This window comes from Mesoplodon mirus (genome assembly GCF_964341445.2).
Source record: "Mesoplodon mirus genome assembly, chromosome: 18".
NCBI lineage: Eukaryota > Metazoa > Chordata > Mammalia > Artiodactyla > Ziphiidae > Mesoplodon > Mesoplodon mirus.
Genome location: NC_138994.1, coordinates 60,082,446 through 60,104,482, shown reverse-complemented (window position 1 = coordinate 60,104,482; position 22,037 = coordinate 60,082,446). Strand labels below are relative to the sequence as shown.

The window sequence follows — 22,037 nt, the reverse complement described above, 5'->3', positions numbered from 1 at the left end:
AGCGTGCATCTCAAAACTCTTCTGGCCTCTACCCATTATGCAGTTCCAAAGCCACTTTCACATGTTTAGGTTTATTACTGCAGTACCCTACTTCTTGGTACCAATTTCTGTCTTAGTCCACTTGGGCTGCTGTACCAAAAATACTATAAGATGGGTGACTTATACAACAAACATTTTTTTTCTCACAGTTCTGGAGGCTGGGAAGTCCAAGATCACAGTGCCAGCAGATTTGGTGTCAGGTGAGAACCCGCTTCCTGCTTCACAGACTGTCATCTTCACACTGTGTCTTCACGTGGTGGAAGGAGGGCACGAGAACTCTCTGGGGTATCTTTTTTTTTTTTTTTTTTTTGCGGAATGCGGGCCTCTCACTGTTGTGGCCTATCCCACTGCGGAGCACAGGCTCTGGACACGCAGGCTCAGCGGCCATGGCTCACGGGCCCAGCCGCTCCGCAGCATGTGGGATCTTCCCGGACCGGGGCACGAACCCGTGTCCCCTGCATTGGCAGGCGGACTCTCAACCACTGCGCCACCAGGGAAGCCCCCTGGGGTATCTTTTATAAGGGCACTAGTACCATTCACGAGGGTTCCATCCTCATGACCTTATCACCTCCCGAAGGCCCCACCTCCTAATACTATCACATTGGGGGTTAGGATATCAATGTATGAATTTTGAGGGGACACAAACATCCAGTTCATAGCAGCCTCCTCGCAGGCACTTGGTATTGCCAGTGTTTGTAATTTTAGTTATTCTAGTAGGTGTGTGGTGTTAAATTGTGATTTTAATTTCCATCTGGTATCATTTTCCTATTGCCTGAATAACTTTCTTGTGCAGATCTGCTGATGAAGAATTCTCATGGCTTTTATTTGTCTGAAAAGTTGTTATTTTATATTTAGTTTTAAAAGATGGGGAAGGAAATGGGATCTTACTTCCTTTTCCCTGCTCCCCACTGAGCAGAGTTCCTATGCATTTCTGTGTTGGGACCCAGAGTAGGCCACCGCAAAATGTGCCTCAATGGTATATTGATTATTTTGAATTAAAGTTGCTTAAGAAATGGCCAATGCAAGAGGGATGCTCTGACCCTCCTTGCTGTCTCCTTGAAAGCAGGGAAAAAAACCTTGCATGTGAAAGATGCACTCCCTGCATCTGGAGGTAGAAGCACCCCCTTATTGCCACAGATAGGGAATTTGGGCCGAGAAGCCTATATAAACAATCCTTGTTACTTCAATTTACTATCCCAAGCCCAAACTCTGTTCTAATTCTTCACTAGTTGGGCACCCAAAATCTGTTTCTTTGTCTTGTCAGTTCCTCACAAATTTATTGTTTCTTTGTCTAGAAAGTATAAAAGCTGCCTGCTTTGGCCTATTCTTAGGTTTCATTTCTATGGGACCTCCATGCGTATGAGTTAAATTTTGTTTCTTTTTCTCGTGTCAATTTTATTATTAGTGTGCTAATTACTATTGGGGCACTATTTATTATTAGCAGCAACCACAAGAACTCAAGAAGCATAGAGGGGGAAATTCTCCCTCCCTGACATCTGCCATGTGGGAGATAGAGGTGAGTTAGGAGGTTTGTGCAAGCCCCACTCCCACTCCATATGGGACCTTAAGAGGTTTCGTGGAGAATCTGTCTGGGAAGTCCTGATTCCTTTGATCTCTGCCCTAGGAAATGTACGGTGGGAGATATATGTTGATTTGCAAGTGGGAGAGGGTGGGAGAAAAGTGGGGGGTTGTGGGCAGTAGGGTGTATTCATGAAACAATGGTGACCTTTAAGGTCTGTGCTCTCCCATCCGTTCTGCTGTAGATAATGCAGTTATTTTTCGTTTGTTGTTTGGAAGTTCTCCTTGGAGTCTAACTGAAGGTCAGACTGTCATTGTCTAGAGTTGGGGAATGAATGTCATTTTCAAGATAAACTAACACGTAGAGAGTTGGAAATGGATGACTTGGAAACCACTCCAGCAGAACCTCAGGCCTCCTTTATTTGATTCGCACCAGCAACCTCACCCCCTTTAACATCTGAACTACTCTCTTAGATACCAGAGAGTACGTGGAGGGGAGGAGGTGAGAACCGGGCAGTATAGGTCCTCTAAAGATACCATCCTAGACACTTCTCTTGCTGCCGCCAAGAGGGCAGGGGGATAGAGATGTTAGGGCTGCAGAAAGAAGCTGAGATTTCGCTACACAGAGAGCCCAGCCTTATCAGCATCTGGCCTCAGATAAGGGCAACATGCAGCCCGTGTGCCCTCCCCATCATGGCGTCAGGGAAGGTGCCGGGCAGTGGTGCACCCGAGTTAGTGACCTGAAAACTCCCGAAGCTTTCACCAGGCCATGTGGGGTGGCCACCTTCCAGCTGGATATCCACCCCAGGGGTTGCCGAGAAGCGCAGGGCGATGGGCACCGCGGGAACTGCCCCTGGACAGCCAGGCGCATTTGGAGCCCTTGGCTGGCCTTGCGTGGGCCTTACTTTCATGGAAGAGACACCTCTGCCCATCCGGTCGCCTGCTTCAGCCCCGCCCTCTCGACCCTCTCTCCCGCCACTTGGCGATGATCGAGGCGCCGGGCAGTCCTGTATTTACTCTTCCCTGAATGGCGAGACAGTATGGCCTCCCACGCAAGGTCGGTGCGAGCGGTGCTCCAGTCCAGCTCAGGCTACGCCAGGGCAAATCTCGATCTGGAGCGCCCTCTGGCGGTGCTGAGTGCCGGGCCTGGGAGTCCACGCGCGTCTCCAGACTTTGGCGTTGGCGCCGGGCTCGGCCCGCCTGGAATTTGCTGGACAGAGCGTGCCAAGCAGCGGAGCTCTGGAAACCGTTCTGCCTCGATCATTACCTCGCCTCTCTCCAGGTCTGGCACTGCTCCTCGGCTGACGCTGAGAAGGCGTGAGGCAGCCTTAGACAGCCGCTAGGAGAGCGTGTTGGGGGACCAGGGAGAGCCAGGCCACATCAGTGCGGACATCTAATTGCTGGGCCCAGAGTCATACCCGTCTTTCTTCTCTGAACTAGCCATTGCCCAGAGGAGCTGTACTCGGCGTCCTCACTTCTCGGCGTCCTCACTTCTTGGTGTTCCCCAACCTCATCACCATCAGAGATGAGCCACCTTCTTTCCTGGATATTGGAGCAAGAGGGGTACGTCTTTCCAGGGAAGCTGGAGGTCACCCAGAGTAGAGGAAGAGGTATTTTTACTGAATGCAATGTGCATGAGAGGAATTCCAGGAATTTTCTTTTTGCTGGAGTCACCATCTCTGGACCCAAAGGTAGGAGAGTCAGCGTGGTATGGGTGTGGGTGGGGTCAGGTTGAGCCCCTGAAGATTGTGGAGACTCTCCATGGCCTCAGCCTCCAAACACAACTCACAGGAAAAGTCTGTGTGGGCAGTGGTGATGTACCTAGTAGGAGAATTTGTGCTGGTGCCAGACAGGGCATGGGGTTCAAATGTGGCCTGGACAAGTCACTGACCTCTGGCCTTCCCTGTTAAGCATGGGCTCTCTGGAATACTTCTGGGTCAAACCAGCAGTGTTCACAACTGTTGAGGAATACAAGGAATGCTGCAGATTATTAGGTCAGTGTGGAAACGTTGGATTTTGGCCTGAGTTCTGTTTGGAGGCTGGAGGCACGGGCAGCTGCATGCTGGGGCAGGTAGGCAACCGGAGGGGCCGGCGCCACTTCGGCACTGAGGACTGGACAGTGCCCTCAGGACAGTCTGGCAAAGCCAAAGGAGTGATGGATGGTCACTCAAGCCCAACCCCAGCATGGGTCACTGAGGCTGACAGTGAAACCCTTTTAGAGGGGCCTGAGGTCCAGCAACCTGGGCTCCAGGGACTTGGGGCCTGGAGCCCATGCTCATGGGATAGGGACCAGGGCTTCAGGAGAGTTGCAGACTCTTCCTAGATATCCCATAAATAACCTTTTGTAGCACTTCAGATCACAAACCTTTTTACAGTCTCCTCCCTGCTTTAAATAGCTCAGGAAAGTAGGCCTGAACATCCACTCTAATAGATGTAGGGTAGACAATTGTCCAAGTCACACAGCCAGAGAGGGCTTGGAGCTAAGACTTGAATGACTGCTTTGGTTGTAACAGATTCACCCCCACAGACTGTGACAGTGGTTCGGGGCTTTTATAATAGTGAGATCCTGAGGGCTGATGGACCAACACAAAGGGGAGGCTCTTGGGGGTGAGGGTGACCTATGGCCCTAAGAGGGCACCCCACACGTGTGGGCTGGGAACCCTGGTTAGGCTGGACAATGCTCAGGGCTTTGAGGAGGAGCAGGGCTCCCAAAAAAATGTGACTTTGTTTATTTCTAAAGCCTGTGGTGGCATTCAAGGCCCATCACAGTTCACCTCGCTGGACCAGGATCCCCACCTTTGGGCCGGAGGTAACTCACCTGTTCCCTGGCTAATCAATCCCACCCAGGGATTCTCCCTCCTGCCTTCACTCTAAGCCTTAAGGTCCCAGAGACCGTGCCTGCTAATCCCTGGGTGTCCCCAGCCCAGCATCTGGGCAGTGCGGGGCTCACAGTTGGAGCTCAATAAACATCTATCAGCGGCCAAGCCTCATCTTCCTTTCCTGTGCGAAAGATGGCTGGGAAGGGCACATGTGTGTCATGTGATTTAACGGCCAGTGTGTGGACTTCTCATGTGCTAAAAAAAAGCAAATGAGATGTGCGGGGAGAACCCAGTGCCGGTGCAAGACTGAGAAAGTCCAAGCCAGAAGGTAAAGGACATTTAATCCCAAGTATTCTTTTTACATACATACAGGGCAACAGAGCTGGAGAGTGACAGTGACTTGCTGCAAGTCACATGGCCGCGTAGGGACAGGGACAGGGCTACGTAACAAGTTCTTCGACGCCGTGACCTAATCAGAGAGAACCTCTGATGGGGGTACTGGTTGCGCATCGAGTGCATCGACTTTCTACTTCTCAGGCCTGAAACAGTGAGCTAGATCAATCCATTGCTTTTGACTGCCAAAAGTGCTGCGCGCTGATTGGTCCTGGTTAAGGAAACGGAAGAAAGAGCTTGCACGTGGGACCTGCGGGGAGAGGCCTGGGCGCCGGGGAGAGACCATGGCGTCGCTCAATTGCAGCACAGCTGTCTGCATTATCTGTTTGGAGAAACCCAAATACCGCTGCCCCGCCTGTCGCGTGCCCTAGTGAGTGCGGGGTTTTGGGCTGCGGACGGGTGGCGGGGTGGCGAGAGGGTCTGCGCGGCCTTCGGGGCTGACGCGGCCTGTGGTTTTGTTTTTACAGCTGCTCGTTGACCTGCTTCCGGGAGCACAAAGGTAAGGCCCCCCTCCTCGTGCACGGCAGCCCCCACGTCCCGTCGCCGTCCTCTGCTCCCTCCCGTCCTTGCAACGCCTGATCCTGTGGGAGCTCCCCTTCCCGGGCGGGGTGGGGGGGTGGGCGGATACCCCTACCTGCGAATGTCTGTCCACATTTTGGACAATCAAAACCTTTTCTTCTGGGGCTTCCCTGGTGGCGCAGTGGTTGGGAGTCCGCCTGCCGATGCAGGGGACGCGGGTTCGTGCCCCGGCCCGGGAAGATCCCACATGCCGCGGAGCAGCTGGGCCCGTGAGCCATGGCCGCTGAGCCTGCGCGTCCGGAGCCTGTGCTCCGCAACGGGAGAGGCCACAAGAGTGAGAGGCCCGCGTACCGCAAAAAAGCCCAAAAAACCAAAAAACCAGAAAACCCTTTCTTCTGCCCTGCCTTTCCTTCTACGTACCATTCTCTCTCTCTCTCTCTTTTTTTTTTGGCATGTGCTGCGTGGCATGTGGGATCCTAGTTCCCTGACCAGGGATGGAACCCCTGCCCACTGCATTGGAAGCGCAGTCTTAACCACTGAACCGCCAGGGAAGTCCCCTATCCTCTTTTTCTTCTTTAAAAATAGTCGGCCAGTTTTGCCGTAGAAGTCTCCCCTAGCTGTTCCTTCCTCTTAGTGTTCTGACGCAGCTGCGCATCATTTGCTGCGCTGGCTGAGGTTAACGACGTTTTCTTTCTTTTAAATAATATCTTGATAGAAACGTGGAGGTAGATCAGTTTACAATAAGGAGCAAGGTCTTTGTCAAGTATGCTTTTTTTTTTTTTTTTTTTTTTTGCGGTTCGCGGGCCTCTCACTGTTGAGGCCTCTCCCCGTTGCGGAGCACAGGCTCCGGACGCGCACGCTCAGCGGCCATGGCTCACGGGCTCAGCCGCTCCGCGGCATGTGGGATCTTCCCGGACCGGGGCCCGAACCCGTGTCCCCTGCATCGGCAGGCGGACTCTCAACCACTGTGCCACCAGGGAAGCCCCAAGTCTGCATTTTTTAAGTCTCTTCATCCGCGCCTCTTAGTCCTTAGGGACTCTTTCCCACGACCTCTGTCAATGACTGTTCGGTTAAAGTTGCTCATTGGTGGTTTGCCTGTAGTTTCATCCCCTCCAGTCTCTGATTTACAGCTGTGTGTTTCAAGCACCACCCTCTCCGCTCCCCGCCTCCCCCACCCCCCTTTTTATCTTAACCCTAATGTCTCTGGAGCATTTTCAAAAGAAACCTTTCAGCTCAAGATAGACAGGAAAGAAGTAGAAATGCTTTGCTGCAACAGGGTTGGGGAGCTGGGTGTGGAACGCTTCCCTCTAGTCCTGCAGCCCAGTAAGGCCTCACCAAGACCCCCTAGGGCAGTCTGGAGCTCTTAACTGTGAGACCTGGCAGCTGCCTGGGTGGCTTTTCTGAAGCGCAGATTGGAGCAGTTCACTCCCTCGGTGAACACTCCAGTCTCTCTGGTAGTGTCGTTGTCGTTGTGTTGTTTTTAAGTGAGATATAGTTGATTTACAATGTTTCAGGTGTACAGCAAAGTGATTCAGCGATATATAGATACTCCTCTTTCAGTTTTTTTCCATTATAAGTTATTACAAGATAATGTATATAGTTTCCTATGCTATACAGTAGGTCTATATTGTTTATTTTATATATGTGTTTCTGTTAATCCCAAATTCCTAATTCCTCCCCCACCCCTTCCCCTTTGGTAACCATAAATTTGTTTTCTATGTCAGTCTGTTTCTGTTTTGTAAATAAATTCACTTATCATTTTTTTTAGATTCCACATATAAGAGGTATCATGATATTTGTCTTTCTCTGACCTACTTCACTCAGTACGATAATCTCTTGGTCCATCCATGTTGCTGCAAATGGCATTATTTCATTCTTTTTTATTGGCTGAGTAGTATTCCATTGTGTATATATACCTCATATTCTTTATCCATTCATCTGTCTGTGGATATTTAGGTTGCTTCCATGTCTTGGCTATTGTAAATAGGGCTGCTGTGACACTGAGGTGTATGTATCTTTTTGAATTAAGAGTTTTCTCTGGATATATGTCCAGGAGTGGGATTGCAGGATCATATGGTACATCTATTTTTAGTTTTTTAAGGAACCTCCACACTGTTCACCATAGTGGCTGCACCAGTTTACAGTCCCACCAACAGTGTAGGAGGGTTCCCTTTTCTCCACACCATCTCCAGCATTTATTATTTGTAGACTTTTTTTTTTTTGGCTTACTGAATTATTTATTACAAGGCAAACACCACCCAGATGAAGAAAATAGAACTTTGCCATCCACTCCGGAAACCCCTCCACACGACCTGTCCTGATCCAGTGCGCTCGCTTCCTATAAATAACCACTCCCTGGGACTTCCTTGGCGGTCCAGTAGTTAGACTTTGCCTTCCAATGCAGGGGGTGCAGGTTCAATCCCTGCTCAGGGAGCTAAGATCCTACATGCCTCGGGGCCAAAAAACCAAAACATAAAACAGAAGCAATATTGTAACATATTCAATAAAGACTTTAAAAAACGGTTCACATCAAAAAAATAAAATCTTAAAAAAAAAAAGGTAACCACTGTCCTGACTTTTATAGTAATCACTTCTTTGCTTTTTTAGTTTTATTATGTAAATATGTGTCCTGAAAGCGTATCATTTAGTCTTGCCCATTAGAAAAAGGTGATATTTCTTTCTTTCTTTCTTTCTTTCTTTTTTGTTGTTTTTGGGCCATGCTGCTCAGCTTGCAGGACCTCAGTTCCCTGACCAGGGATAGGGGTTGAACCCTGGCCCCAGCAGTGAAAGTGCCGAGTCCTAACCACTGGACCACCAGGGAATTCCCCAAAAATGTGATATTTATTTATTTATTTATTTATTTATTTTATTTATTTTTGGCTGCATTGGGTCTTGGTTGCTGCGCGTGGGCTCTCTCTAGCTGCGGAGAGCATGGGCTACTCTTAGTTGCGGTGTATGGGCTTCTCATTGTGGTGGCTTCTCTTGTTGCCGAGCACGGGCTCTAGGCACCCGGGCTTCAGTAGTTGGAGCACGCGGGCTCAGTAGTTGTGGCATGCTGGCTCTAGAGCGCAGCCTTAGTAGTTGTGGAGCATGGGCTTAGTTGCTCCGTGGCATGTGGGATCCTCCTGGACCACGGCTCGAACCCATGTCCTATACATTGGCAGGCAGATTCTTAACCACTGTGCCACCAGGGAAGCCCCTGATATTTCTTTTAAGTCTCTTTTAATCTGTAAATTCCTCCCCCATCCTTTTTTTTGTTTTTTGTTTTTTTTCTTTACAATTTCTCTGTTGAAGAATTCAAGCCATTTGACTTGTACAGTTACCCACGGTCTGGGTTTTGCTGATTGCGAGCTCATGGTGCAGTTAGGCATACTCAATCCTCTGTTTCTTAGAAATTGACAGATCAGAGACTGGATCAGAGCTCAGGGTCAATCTCTCTGGCAAAACTACAGGTGGTCTTAGGCATGACTATAGAAGGTGCATAATGTCTGGTGGTCTTTATGTTTTTTTTTATTGAAGTATAGTTGATTTACAATGTGTTAACTTCTGTACAGCAGAGTGATTCAGTTATACACATATATATATGTATATATAAAATTCTTTTTTCTTTATATTCTTTTCCATTATGGTTTATCACAGGGTATTGAATATAGTTCCCTGTGCTATACAGTCTGGCCTTGTTGTTTACCCGTTCTATATATAATAGCTTACATCTGCTAACCCCAATCTCCCACTCCATCCCTCCCCCAACCCCGTCCTCCTTGGCAACTGCAAGTCGTTTTCTATGTCTGTGAGTCCGTTTCTGTTTTGCAGATAGGTTCATTTGTGCCATATTTTAGATTCCACATGTAAGTGGTATCATACGGTATTCGTTTTTCTGACTTACTTCACTTAGTATGATAATCTCTGGTTGCATTCATGTTGCTGCAAGTGGAATAATTCTTTTTAATGGCTGAGTAGTATTCCATTGTATATACATACCACATCTTCTTTATCCATTCATCTGTCGATGGACATTTAGGTTGTTTCCACGTCTTGGCTATTGTGAATAGTGCTGCTGTGAACATAGGGGTGCGTGTATCTTTCTGAATTATAGTTTTGTCTGGATATATGCCCAGGAGTGGGATTGCTAGATCATATGGTAATTCTGTTTTTAGTTTTCTGAGGAACCTCCATAGTGTTCCATTGTGGCTGCACCAACTTACATTCCTACCAACAGTGTAGAAGGATTCCCTTTTGTCCACACCCTCTCCAGCATGTTATTTGTAGAACTTTTTTTTTTTTTTTTGTGGTACGCGGGCCTCTCACCCGTTGTGGCCTCTCCCGTTGCGGAGCACAGGCTCCGGACGCGCAGGCTCAGCAGCCATGGCTCACGGGCCCAGCTGCTCCGCGGCATGTGGGATCTTCCCAGACCGGGGCATGAACCCGTGTCCCCTGCATCGGCAGGTGGACTCTCAACCACTGCACCACCAGGGAAGCCCTGTAGACTTTTTGATGATAGCTATTCTGACCAGTGAGAGGTGATACTTTGTTGTGGTTTTGGTTTGCATTTCTCTAATAATTATCAATGTTGAGCATCTTCTCATGTGCCTGTTGGCCATCTGTATGTCGTCTTTGGAGGACTGTCTATTTAGGTCTTCTGGCAGTGGTTCTTAACCTGGGTATTGCGCTCCCTAGAGACACGTGGTCACAGTGTTTTTCTCACAGTAGCGGAGGCGATGGTGGTACTTCTGGTAATTGGTGTTGACTCACAGAAACAGCCTGGGGTGTGTGAGGTCATCCCACACCATTAAAGATCTTTCCAACCTGAATACAGTAGCGCCCTCTCTGAGGGACACTGGTCGGGGGAAGACAGGCAGACCTATGTGTGGCATTCTTTTGCTCGGCTTCCTCCTCTTGTGCCCTGGCCACATGCCAGGCCTGCCCCGCCCATCAGCTGCCGGTTGCTCATCACCATCTCCTTGCACCTGCCTGCTCTTCCAAGGGTCCGGTCCAGCCATGGACCTTTGCCTCGGCCCCACATGCCCTTTCCACCTGGCAGCACCTTCCCCTCTCATCTCCCCGCCCTTTCAGGTGACTCGGATCAGACTCTCCTTATCTTGTCCATATCTCTGTCATCGGTGCGACTAAACCCCTCCAAGGGGCTGATGGCTTTCATCTGTGTGTCCCCAGTGGCGTGGTACATGCAAACGAGGGCCTGATGGCTTTCATCTGTGTGTCCCCAGTGGCATGTGGTACATGCAAATTTGGTATCGGAAACTGCTGAGAACCCAGTTTGATGCTGATTGAAGTCAGTGTGCTCCTGAATCGTGGTGAAAGCCCTGTGCGATTCGGCCAGCAGGGAGGTTGGAGTCAGGCCCTAGGGGTTGCACGAGGCCTGCTTCCTCAGCCCTTCTGCCGGGCTCAGGCTTTTACTGGCCCTTGACTGGATATCTCACTTCCTCTCCATCCCCACCCCCACCTAAGTCCCTTAGCCCATACACATGCTTCCCCCTAGAGCCTGGCTTGGTGGTGGCGTGTGCAGCCTTGTCACTCAAGTGGAGGTGATGTGCACCTGAGATTTGTGTCTTTTTCAGAGCAGTGCAACCCTGAAACTCGTCCTGTCGAGAAAGAAATAAGATCGCATCTTACTGCAAAAACTAAAAAGCCTGTGGAAAACACAGGTGGGTTGGTTGATTCCAAACAAACAAACCTAGAGAAGGGTTTCAAATAGAATATGTTGAAAGGAGAGAGGAGAGGAGACTGGGCTGGGGCCAGGAGTCAAGTTCATTAGGGAGCAGCAGCTTCCTCAGCCCTGAGCACTGGGGCTGGGGGCACACGTCACCACGGGTGATGTTACAGAGCCGCCTGACGGTTCAAGAGAAGCAAGATGGGGTCAGGAGGCAGAGGGGGAGAAAGGCCATCGCCATGGTTTGGGGTGAGTGGTGGACACTGCTGGCGGGAGCCTCCTCCAGTCATGGCTTCGGGTCCCCGTCCCTGGGCCTGGCTGGGGCTGTAGGTTCACCTGAGCTGGGCCTAGGCAGGGTGCTGCCTTTGGTCTCGCTGCTGCTGGGGCCCTCAAAGCACACAGCGGGAGTGGGCTGTCATCCTCTGCATTCATCTAGCCTTTCTTTAATGCCTCCTGCAGGCGATGCACCATGCCAGGCTCTGGAAGCAGCCCCTCCCCGCACCACCAAAGAGGCATTGAACATTCCCAGCCAGGGGATGGCCCATTTCTGCCCTTTGAGAAACTGTTGTTGGGTTCAGAAATTTCTGCCCATGCTGAAATCACAGGGGAATCATGTCAGTGGGTTTTTCCAGAGCATCTAATTTTTTGGCCATGGCAGGGCTGGAGCCGCCATGGTGAGGGGAGATGGGGTGGCAAGAACTGGAAAATAAGGCCCTAAAGCCCACAGACCACAGGGAAACAGAGTAAGCGTGTGAACACTAGGATGCGTTTGTTAGTCACCAGTTCTTTGCTTTCCTAAAAGGAGTGTTGGTTTAGTCACAAATTCCAGAGAAGAGGTTACTTTTCTCTGTACCCACTTGCATCCTGTCGCATGTGTGCACATATATTTTTTATCTATTGGAGGAGTTATTAAAACCTGGCACCTAGGTTTCTTTTTCAGTCATAAGCAGTTGTGTTATATTCCTCAGATGATGATGACGACTCTGTAGCTGATTTTCTCAATAGTGATGAGGAAGAGGACAGAGTTTCTTTGCAGAATTTAAAGAATTTAGGTAAGTCTGTGCTGTGCTCGTTTACTTTGTCAACCATTGAGATACATTGGATTGTATAGAATGTGATTTTTAAAAATAAATTTATTTATTTATTTATTTTTGGTTGCATTGGGTCTGCGTTGCTGCGCGCAGGCTTTCTCTAGTTGCAGCAAGCGGGGGCTACTCTTCCTTACGGTGCGTGGGCTTCTCATTGTGGTGGCTTCTCGTGTTGCTGAGCACGGGCTCTAGGCATACGGGCTTCAGCAGTTGTGGCACGCAGGCTCAGTAGTTCTGGCTCATGGGCTCTAGAGCGCAGGCTCAGTAGTTGTGGTGCTTGGGTTTAGTTGCTCCGTGGCATGTGGGATCTTCCCGGACCAGGGCTCGAACCCGTGTCCCCTGCGTTATCAGGTGGATTTTTAACCACTGCGCCACCAGGGAAGTCCAGAACGTGATTTTTTAAAGCTATTAAATGCCTTAGTATGGCGGGCAGAGGCCTTCCTCCGGCCACGTGATTCTGTAGGCACACAGGCCTTCTACACCTCCCAGCCTGCCTATAAGGCCTTTCTCTGGCCTGGAATCCTACTGACTTTGTGGGTTGGCAAAAATTCTGCTCCTCTCTCTGTTTTTTTAATAAATTTATTTATTTTTGGCTGCATTGGGTCTTCGTTGCTGTGCATGGGGTTTCTCTAGTTGCGGCGAGCGGGGGCTACTCTTTGTTGCAGCGCGCGGGCTTCTCATTGTGGTGGCTTCTCTTGTTGCTGAGCACGGGCTCTAGGCGTGCAGGTTCAGTAGTTGCAACATGCGGGCTCAGTAGTTGTGGCACATGAGCTCTAGAGCGCAGGCTCAGTATTTGTGGCGCACGAGCTTAGTTGCTCCGCGTCATGTGGGATCTTCCCAGACCAGGGCTTGAACCCATGTCCCCTGCATTGGCAGACGGATTCTCAACCACTGCGCCACCAGGGAAGCCCAATTCTGCTTCTCTTTCAAGGCTTGGTTTAAATTTCCTTTCGTCAGCTAAACTTTTCTTGACCTTTTGTCTTACTCTCAGAATTAGGTAGTTTTTCAGCTTCCCATGGTGCCCTGTAATACACCACCCCCCACGTTCTGTGGCAGTTTGTCTCTCTCACACCAGTCAGGGGCCTCCGTTTATTCCCAATCCCAGTGCTCACTTTACAGTCCAGTCATTCATGCAGACTGGGTCATCCCAGGATTTGATTTTTCAGAGGGACACGGTGTTCATAATGCCCAGCATTTTTGTAGGACTGCATTTCTATTATGGGTATAATTAACGGGCCAGTGTAATTCCTAAAAGTGGTGTTATTTTCATTTTTCCCATTTCACAGAGGTGGTGCTTTGTACCCAGTCCCATGGGAGTGATTAGTTAGACTGAGGTAGGAGCTGAGCTGGGTGTATGTGTGAATGACTTTGTAAACTGTAAAGCACCATACACGTTAGTGTCAGTTCACTGCTACTCATCCTGCTTTATGCTGGATCAAGCGCACACTGAAACACCATTCAGAGATCTGGTGTACCTGTCCTTGTCGCTGAGAACCTTCATGCTTATAGAGAGAAAACATGCCAGCATGCCGCCGTCGTTTGTATTTGTGCTGGTGAAATAATGCCATTTCAGCTAAGAAAAAATTCAGTTAAAATATTTACAGAGATACAAAGAATAAGAATCTCATAGCGTTTAAGTTGGAAATCATCTGATACGCTGATCTCACCTTATGTGAGTGCTGGGCTAACTTGTGGGTTTAAAGGGTTAAGGGGATGCCACGTCCTTGGTGTTTATTACATTTGAAACAGTTGGCTTTCAGCTATCTCTGCCTGTTCCCACTTGAACTCAGCTTGGCTCTTTCCCTGTTCATTTTTAAGGGGAGTCTGCAGTGCTGAGAAGCTTACTGCTCAGTCCACACCTTAGACAGTTGATGGTCAGCCTCGATCAGGCAGACGACAAGGCAAAGCTCATGCGAGCCTGCATGCAGGAGCCTTTGTTTTTGGAGTTTGCTGACTGCTGTTTAAGGATCGTGGAACCGTCCCCGAACGAGGATTCTTAAGGTGGATTATTGTGCTGCCCGTTCCTCCCAGGAGGCCAGCTCGCGTGGGGCCCTAAGCAGGGGCGGCGCTTTCCAGGACGTTGAGGGGCTGACGTCGGGTAGGTCCTGCACATCCTTATGTCCATTGCTGCAGGCTGGGGTGCAGGCGGATGGAGGTACTCCAGGTGGCAAACCCTTTATGGAGAGAACTTGACATTCAGATGGTTGTTTTTAAATGTTTTATTTTCGGTACAATTAAGACATAAATGATACGGTTTTCACACCCATTTGAGTTAAAACTTGATCAGTGTTTCAAAATAAAGTGTGGTGGTTCTGTGGTGCATTGCATTGCTCATCATTCTTGATTCATAATCTAGTTGCTTGAAATTACATTAAACAACAAATATTTAAATAGTAAGGCTTTGTTCCTTTTAAAGGAACTAAAGGCAAAATTTCTGCCAGCCAAAATTTAGAGCTCGTTGCAAGCTGACTTAGCCTGTGGGGTTGGAGGAGCGGGGTGCCTGCTGTCCACTGTCCAGCACCACCGAGTGGGGTCTGTGAAGGCCCTGAAGTTTCTTAATCCAGGTTTGGTAGCTACCAGCCCTGTCAGGGCTGGAGGCGTAGATCGGCGCCCCAGGCCACTGGTGTAGCTGCCGCCCCGGCCTGGCCTGCAGGCTGGAGCCGTGGCTCCCCGACGTGTGCTCCGAGTCGCTGTGGGAGTTGTTTGGCAGCTGTGTGTTGATTAGATGTCTTTGGCAAGGCAGCTGGCAGGAAAAGGCCTTGGAGAAACAAAGGCACCAGGGAGGGCCCAGCCAGGTGAGGATGGAACGTGAGGAGAGATCACACGTGGCCCAGCCTGTGTCTTTCCAGCAGGATCTGATTAAAGCCGGTAACACTGCTGGGCGAAGGTTCAGGGTAGATGTCAGCATAGCGCAGCGGAGACTTTCTGCAGTGAAACTTTACCGAGCCCTGGGGAGAGAGACGCAGCTTAACCCCAGCTCCCAGGAGTGCCAGGGCCAAAGGTACCTGCCGGAGTGAACGCTAGAAATGCAGGGAGGCGGGGACAGGTAAGTAAGCACCCAAGTGAGAGTCACAGCAGCAGCAGGGTTGAGTGAGTCAGTGCTGTGTGTCTCCTTATTCTAAAACAGTGGCAGAGTCCACAGCAGTATTAAAATGTAAAATTTCACACCCATTCAATGCGAGACAGATGAGGAAGCGCTAGGAGGGAGCCCCCCCCCCAGGAGGAGTTGGCCCGTCACGTCCTTATGCCTGCTTAGAGCTGGAAGATCAGAGAACTGCACTTCCTTACACTCTGGCTGGCCTGTCTGTTGTCGTGGAGATGTTACCTAGATTATGTCCTATAGGAATTCCTCTGGCAGGAAATTCAGTGTTTCCTTCCTTCTGCCTTGTCAGTGTCACCTAATCCTTGTAAAAGGTTGGTATTGGCCCTTTTCTGTGCTGGCTGGCTCTTTCCCTGGCTGCTCATAATGTAAATTCTTGGACCACTGACTTAGGTGCTTGTCATTTCCTCGGCTGGAATAGGGTAAACCAAAGACTACAACTTGGGGAGAACGTGGTGCCAAATCCAGCGCCGTTGGAGGGAAGAAAGCTGTTGTCATCACAACCACAGTGTTTTGGACGTTGGGCTAATTTAAAGGTGATTCAGAGGAGACGCTAGATCATGTAGAGGCAGCTTTTAAAAAGTGAAAGGGCTCTGGAAAACTCCTCGTAACGATGCGAACAATCCAGCCTGCGGCCGGCTGGGACGTGCAGGCTTCTGGTTTCCCCAGCAGGGTCAGGAGGCTCTCCTCGCAGCCTCAGTCCTGCTCCTGCTGTGACTCCCGGGCTCTGCCCGCTGCCCTCCACAGTGGGGCGTGAGGGATCTCGAGCCGTCCTGGCAGGACGGCCAGCCCGTCACACGGCTCACCTGAGGCAGCGCTCGGATGGACGTGACTCCAGCTTGTTCTTGTGCTGTCTGGACAGTGTAGCTGCTGGGGCTGCCCACGGGGAGCGGGAGGCAGGCAAAGACCACCAGCTTCCTCCGGAAGCCACGAGCACCCACAGCGGCGTCGGCCAGGACCAGTCCCAGGGGCCAGAAGCGGGTTACGGCCTCCAGGAGCCTGGTCTGTGCCTGCGGCAGTGGCAAGGAGCTCGGGGAACAGGTGACTTGAGACGAGTGTTGTTCTTCCACACCATCCAGTTCTTTAGAAGCAAGGAAGGCCATTCTAATCTTAAAAAGAACACAACTTTATAGCTTTCTCTTAATGCAAAACAGAATCCAAAAGTCTCTTTAATAATTCAGCTTAACAAGGTGAACTGAAGGGCACCTGGTTTGATGTGGCACAACTTTATACCCAAGGCAGCTGTGCTGAGGCCTTACATACGTTGCTTTAAAAAAAATAAGTCTTTGGGGTGTGCTCCGAGCAGGGGGTCTGAAGAAATGGCTCGTCTGTATACAACACACCCGACAGGAATCAGGGTTCATTGTGACAAGGGGCACAAAACTTGTGGCCTTCCTATGAACAGATACCCAACACGTATCCCCCCTTCACCTGCACGTGGCTGCTGGGCAGGACCAGTGGGACAGGGCTCAGTACTGGAAGGAAAGCTACAGTATTTAGTGGGGGTGTTTGTTTGCCGCCTGGAGCCTGTCCGGTCCACGTGTGGCTGGGCCATGAGTGGTGTTATAGGCATAAAGGCTTTGAACCCCCCTCTTCAAGGGGAAAAAAAAAAAAAGATTCCATGTATATGCCATTCTGGAAAAGGCGAAACAATGGAGCTGATAAAAAGATCAGTGGTTGCCAGGAGTTTGCGGGGGAGGGGAGATGAATACATAGAATACGGAAGTTTTTATGAGCGGTGAAAATACTTTGTATGATATTATAATGATTTTGTCATCATACTTTTGTCCAAACCCATAGAACGTGCAACACTATTCACTTCATAAAGCGAACCCTAAGATGAACTATGGACTTTGGTGATTATGATGTGTCAGTGCAGTTCAGCCTTAGTTTAAAAAAAGTCTTAAAAAGAATTAACACTCAGGGTAGATGTTTTTGGCAAAACCTTTGTTTCACTTTTATATACGTATACACATTATGTATGTGTTTGTTGGACTGTGATGTAAAATGTGCTTTTTAGAATGAAAAAGTTTGCAGGTTACTGTAGTTATACTGGCAAATAAAAGCAGAAATTAATTGAAAAAGAAAATAATAGCCTTACTGAGATCTAACTGAAATACCATAAGATTCATGCTTTTAAAGCGTACAGTTCCGTGGTTTTTAGCATATTCCCAAAGTTGTTTGTGCCACTCTACCGTGTCATAACCGTCCTGCGGTGTAGGCGGCGGCGTGTCCACTTCATTCATGAGGACACGAGGCCGCCCGCTTTGCAGTGGCGGGGCCAGCACTCCAGCCTGGGTCCATCACTGCCCACCCCGACTTCTCGGGTCAGTACTCACTCTCCACTCCTGCCACATGCGTTTGATGACCGTGGCAGCTGCGTGCAGCCTCTGGATGTGCTTCCGAGTCAACCAGGAACGAACAGCTGAGGGGTTTGTCCAGAAACAGGAAACAAGAGTAAACGTTCGTCAGAGCTCTCGGGAACCAGGCTGCAGCAACACCAGAGCAGCCGTAAACGTTTGAATGAATGGCCACCTGTGCCACTGCATGAGGTGAGGGACTAAGTCAACACGTGAAGCAGACCTGGCTCTGCAAACCACAGCTCAGACTGCCCAGACTTGGACATAGATACCTACACATCAAACGGGCAGCTGCCATGGGGTCACCTCCCAGCTCGGGCTCAGTCTGAGGTAATGCCCAGGGAACAAGAGCGGTCTGAACTGTCTGCATCTTTTACCTGTCTTTTTGGAAACTCTCAATTGAATTTGCTTGCCTGCGTTATGAATCCACAAACGGCACCACCATACAGCCACGCACTGGAGAAGGTAATAACTGGATGGGGAGCTGATCAGGGGGCAATTCTCACTGTCTTCTTTTGAAATTTCAGCATTTTCTGATTCGTCTTGGTACAATCATATTCAGAAAATGGGCTATTCGACTAAATACTAACAAACACATTTGGATTCTGAAAAACTAAAAAGTTTAAAGACGCGTAAAACTCACCTATTATCTCACCAACCCAGATAGTTCGACAGTATTTCCTTTTTTTTTTTTCAGGCCTGTACACGCAAACGCACCTTATGAAGGTGGCATCACCTTGATGTGCAGTTCAGCACTCACATTTGAACATCATGTTGGAAATGTTTTTCCAGTAGATTAAAAATATTCTTCAAAAACACTTCTTAGCTAGATAAGGATCGTCCATAATGTAGCCATGACTCCACCACTGTCAGATATTTGGGTTGTTTCTGGTATTTTTGTTTTTCAAAATGATGCTGCTGTGTCATGGTTCATACATTGCTTCCTTAACCAGATCTTCTCAGTTTTTACCTTCTCCTTAATTAAACTCAGCACGCCCGGGAGCCCAGGTAATGATAAGAGTTGTCATGAAGGGAAAAAAAGGTGGCACAAACAGCCATCTAGGACTGGGGAAGGGGAATTAAAGGCAACTTCTGAGCCTCTCCTACCTACACAGCACCCTTAGTTGTGGTGTGGCCTGGTCTGCACTGAACTGGAGATGCTCTGGGTGAACTGGACAGGGAATTCGAATCCCAGTGCACTACAGAGACATGCAATTAACCTCTTGAGGTTGGGACACAGTCAGCTTTGGTCTGTGGGGACTCCAGCAGCAGCATTTCGAAAGAAACAGGTATCACGTGGGCTGGGTCATGTGCAGCTGCAGACAGTGGCCGCATCTAGGCCCACCTGCTGGCCAGGAGCGATGACTACCGGCCCAGGGCCCCACCTCTCCTACCTGCCTGGATGAGCACGGCAGCCCGCCTCTGCCTCTCCTGCTTGCGGCCCCGGTGTCGCCTCCAGCCACCCTGGATGCGGAGGGCACACTGCTCCAGCACCTGGGCACGCCCGCGTTCCAGAAGCTCCAGCTGGGAGAAGGGGCATCCACTGAGGTCCTCCCCCTGCCCTCAGGAGGGCCCAGACCCTGTCCTGCAAGGACAGCACGTGGCTGTGGCCGCTCCTCATCCCAGGCCAGCTTACCGTGCAGTCAGTCATGAACACCTTGGTCCTGCCACAGTGCACGGGGGCCGGCGTGGCCTCAGCTGGTGCCCGAGCCAGGGTGGGCAGAGTGTGGAGGATGTCCTGGAGGAGGGCTTGCAGCGAGGCCTGCTCGGAGTGTGGAGACCATCCTGGGGGACGGAGACAGAGGTCCCATCAGTGCTTCGCTGTCTACACACTTCTGTGGCCTTAAGAAACCGGTCTGGTCTCCCAAACATTCCACAGGATTCTTTCCTGCTGTTCTTGCCTCTAACCGTTTCTACCTCCTTCCTTTCGAGAGGAGGCCACAGGTGGCCTCCCACTGTCCCTCAGGTCCCTGGCTGGTCTGAGGAATCTCCAGATCCCATGTGAGGCTGTGCCCTGCACTGGCCCGCAGCCTCCATTCCTGTGGGTCCCTTTGGGCAGGGTGGCAGAGGGCACCGGGTGCCTTGACTCCCACGTGGACTCCCGGGCTGCTGAGCCAGCATCTGTTTCTACGGCCCCAAACATGCTGAGAGCCAAACAGGGCAGCCGGGCCACTCCCTCTGCCCCTGAGCCCTCCCGCCACTTGATGGGAAAGGGGGGAACAAATCCCAGCCCCATGGAGGCCCACCGGGTCGCCCTGCCTGCCCTCCCACACCTGGCAGGGCCGGCTCCTGGAGAGGGAGGATTTACCTGAGGGCTCTGACCACCTTTAGCTGCCCAGTGCCTCTCTGGAGGCTGCCAAGGGAAACGCCGCAGACGAGAAACAGCAGCAAAATCAACCAGGGGCCAGGGGCCAGGGGCTTTGGGCAAGAGACAGAACAGAAGAGCACACCATGGAGAGAGGGGGCGAGAGAGGGGGGGAGAGAGGGTGAAAGGACAGTGCCAAGATCGTGCCCAACAGAGGGAAATAAAAGCAGTACTGGGCCTGGGCTCTGCTGGGCCTGGGTGTGGGGTGGTGTGTGCGTGTGTGTGTGTCCCCTTGGCCTCTTCTTCCTCCATGTGTATATATGTGTGTGTCTCTCCTGTACTTGGCGTCTTCTCCCTCCGTGTGTGTCTCCTGTCCTTGGCCTTTCTCCGTGTGTGTCCTGTCCTTTACCTCTTCTCCCCCGTGTGTGTGTATGTTTCTCCTGTCCTTGGCCTCTTGTACCTCCGTGTGTGTGTGTGTCTCCTATCCTTGGTCTCTTCTCCCTCCCTGTGTATGTATGTGTGTCTGTCCTGTCCTTGGCCTCTTCTACCTCCGTGTGTGGGTGTGGGTGTGGGTGTGGGTGTGTGTCCTGTCCTCGGCCTCTTATCCCTCCGTGTGTGTGTTTGTGTGTGTCCTGTCCTTGGTGTCTTCTCCCTCCATGTGTGTGTGTCCTGTCCTTGGAGTCGTCTCCCTGCGTGTGTGTGTGTGTGTGTCCTGTCCTTGGCCTCCCTCCGTGTGTGTGTGTGTGTGTGTGTGTGTGTCTGTCCTGTCCTTGGCCTCTTCTACCTCCGTGTGTGTGTGGGTGTGTATCCTGTCCTTAGCCTGTTCTCCCTCCGTGTGTGTGTGTCCTGTCCTTGGCCTCTTCTGCCTCCGTGTGTGTGTGTGTGTGTGTGTGTCCTGTCCTTGGCGTCTTCTCTCTCCATGTGTGTGAGCGTGTGTGTCTGTCCTGTCCTTGGCCTCTTATCCCTCCACCTGTGCCCAGGCCTTCTCACCGACTCCCACAGCCTCAGTGAGGCCACGTGCAACAACCCCAGCAGACCAGGCCTTTCTCCTGAGGTGGAGCCGGCCGGTACCTTGCGGATGTCTCCACTGGCCGGGCAGGGCCCGGCAGCCTCCCCAGACCTCTCTTCCCCACCAGCCGGGCGTGGCTAATTCTCTCCTCTCCCCTCGCTCTACATCGAATCACACGCTTGCCAAGTCTGGCCAATTTCTTTCCAACATTTCCCGGCTATGCCCACATCTCTAGCTTCTCTCCCCTCTGGCCAACCACAGGGCGCCCCACGGTGGCCTCCAGAAAGCATGAGGCTGACGCCACTCCCTTCCTCCCCCGAAGTGCCTCCCATCTGCCTGGAGGGGAAGGTCCAGCTTTTGCGAGTGGGCCTGCCTGTCCCCCAGCCTCACCGCCTACTGTTCTCTGCCCTTCTAAGCCAGCAACACCGAACAGCCTGGAGCTGCTCGAACACACACTGCTGTCCCTGCCTGTGGGTTGCCCCTCACCTGGCTGATCCCATCTAGCCTCAGACACCACCTCCAGGAAGCCTTCCCGATTCATACCTCTCTGGCACCACCCACAGCATCCTGTTCCTAACTCTGTGTCTCCACTTTCCCCATTGTTTGTCTTCCTTTAGTCTGTTTGCTGCACTGAGCCAAGAGCCACGAGGGCAGGGCTGTGTTTTTTTCACCTCTGAAGCCCCAGCCCCCCGCCCTGAGATGGCCCAGGTAGGTGCTCGGGACACTGGGTGAACAAGCGACTGGCAGATGGGCGCCTCACCTGAGCGCGCTTCATCTGGAGGTGGGCCATGGGGGCGGGGGGCTGCGCCAGGACAGAGCCTTCTCAGTAACTCGTACCGCTCCAGGAAGTTCCGGTGAGAGACCCTGGAAGCCAAAGCAGGTGGAAGGAGAGATGAAGTGACTTTGGCCGTGAGCCAGGAGTCACTGTTTCATCTGCTCAACCCCCAGCGAGGTGCTGCCCTGACTGTGCCCACTGAGCGGATGGCATTACTAGGCCCAGGCGGGAAGCCCGTGGAGACCACTGTATGCTGGGCCTCCTGCTCCTGCAGCCTTGGTCCTACCCAGACAGAGCCTCGCTCTTCTAGGAGGGGATTTGCAGCCCGCCCCCTCCCGAAGGGGCTCGCCAGCCTCTCCCCAGACACCTGGGTCACTCCTGTGCACAGGGGCTCAGCACGTCTCCCCTCTGACGCCACGGCCCCCTCCACTGCCTCCCGGGGTC

The 22,037-nt window shown here is 51.2% G+C and overlaps 2 protein-coding genes and 1 long non-coding RNA gene across 7 annotated transcripts in view; 2 read left to right on the top strand and 1 right to left on the bottom strand.

Annotated features, from left to right (window-relative positions):
• The first annotated feature begins 3,054 nt into the window (after window positions 1-3,054).
• ZNHIT3 (zinc finger HIT-type containing 3) lies at window positions 3,055-14,123 on the top strand. 2 transcript variants are annotated; one of them, XM_082603226.1, is made up of 6 exons: window positions 3,107-3,248; window positions 4,914-5,139; window positions 5,237-5,268; window positions 10,865-10,951; window positions 11,925-12,008; window positions 13,863-14,123. In XM_082603226.1, exons 2-6 carry the CDS (start codon window positions 5,054-5,056, stop codon window positions 14,042-14,044), a joined length of 471 nt encoding a protein of 156 aa, XP_082459352.1. In that variant the 5' UTR covers window positions 3,107-3,248; window positions 4,914-5,053; the 3' UTR covers window positions 14,045-14,123. The 2 variants fall into 2 exon arrangements, with proteins under 2 accessions (XP_082459353.1, XP_082459352.1); XM_082603227.1 differs by lacking the exons at window positions 10,865-10,951; window positions 11,925-12,008 and having other exon boundaries at window positions 3,055-3,248.
• Window positions 14,124-14,248: 125 nt separating this feature from the next.
• The window catches only part of MYO19 (myosin XIX), a 35,546-nt gene continuing 27,757 nt past the window's right edge, over window positions 14,249-22,037 (bottom strand). For 3 of the 4 annotated variants that reach the window (XM_082603186.1, XM_082603188.1, XM_082603187.1), the window contains 6 exons: window positions 21,579-21,682; window positions 19,141-19,289; window positions 18,899-19,028; window positions 17,484-17,569; window positions 15,951-16,253; window positions 14,249-14,992 (listed from right to left, as the gene is read on the bottom strand). In XM_082603186.1, coding sequence (XP_082459312.1) covers window positions 14,864-14,992; window positions 15,951-16,253; window positions 17,484-17,569; window positions 18,899-19,028; window positions 19,141-19,289; window positions 21,579-21,682 — 901 coding nt within the window. In that variant the 3' untranslated portion in view covers window positions 14,249-14,863. Of the gene's footprint in view, window positions 14,993-15,950; window positions 16,254-17,483; window positions 17,570-18,898; window positions 19,029-19,140; window positions 19,290-19,812; window positions 19,923-21,578; window positions 21,683-22,037 lie in introns of those variants that run through there. The other variant, XM_082603189.1, reaches the window with a different exon arrangement.
• Window positions 17,734-18,322, top strand: LOC309793058. Its single transcript, XR_014291862.1, has 2 exons — window positions 17,734-17,969; window positions 18,202-18,322. It is a non-coding gene; the product is annotated as an uncharacterized lncRNA (long non-coding RNA).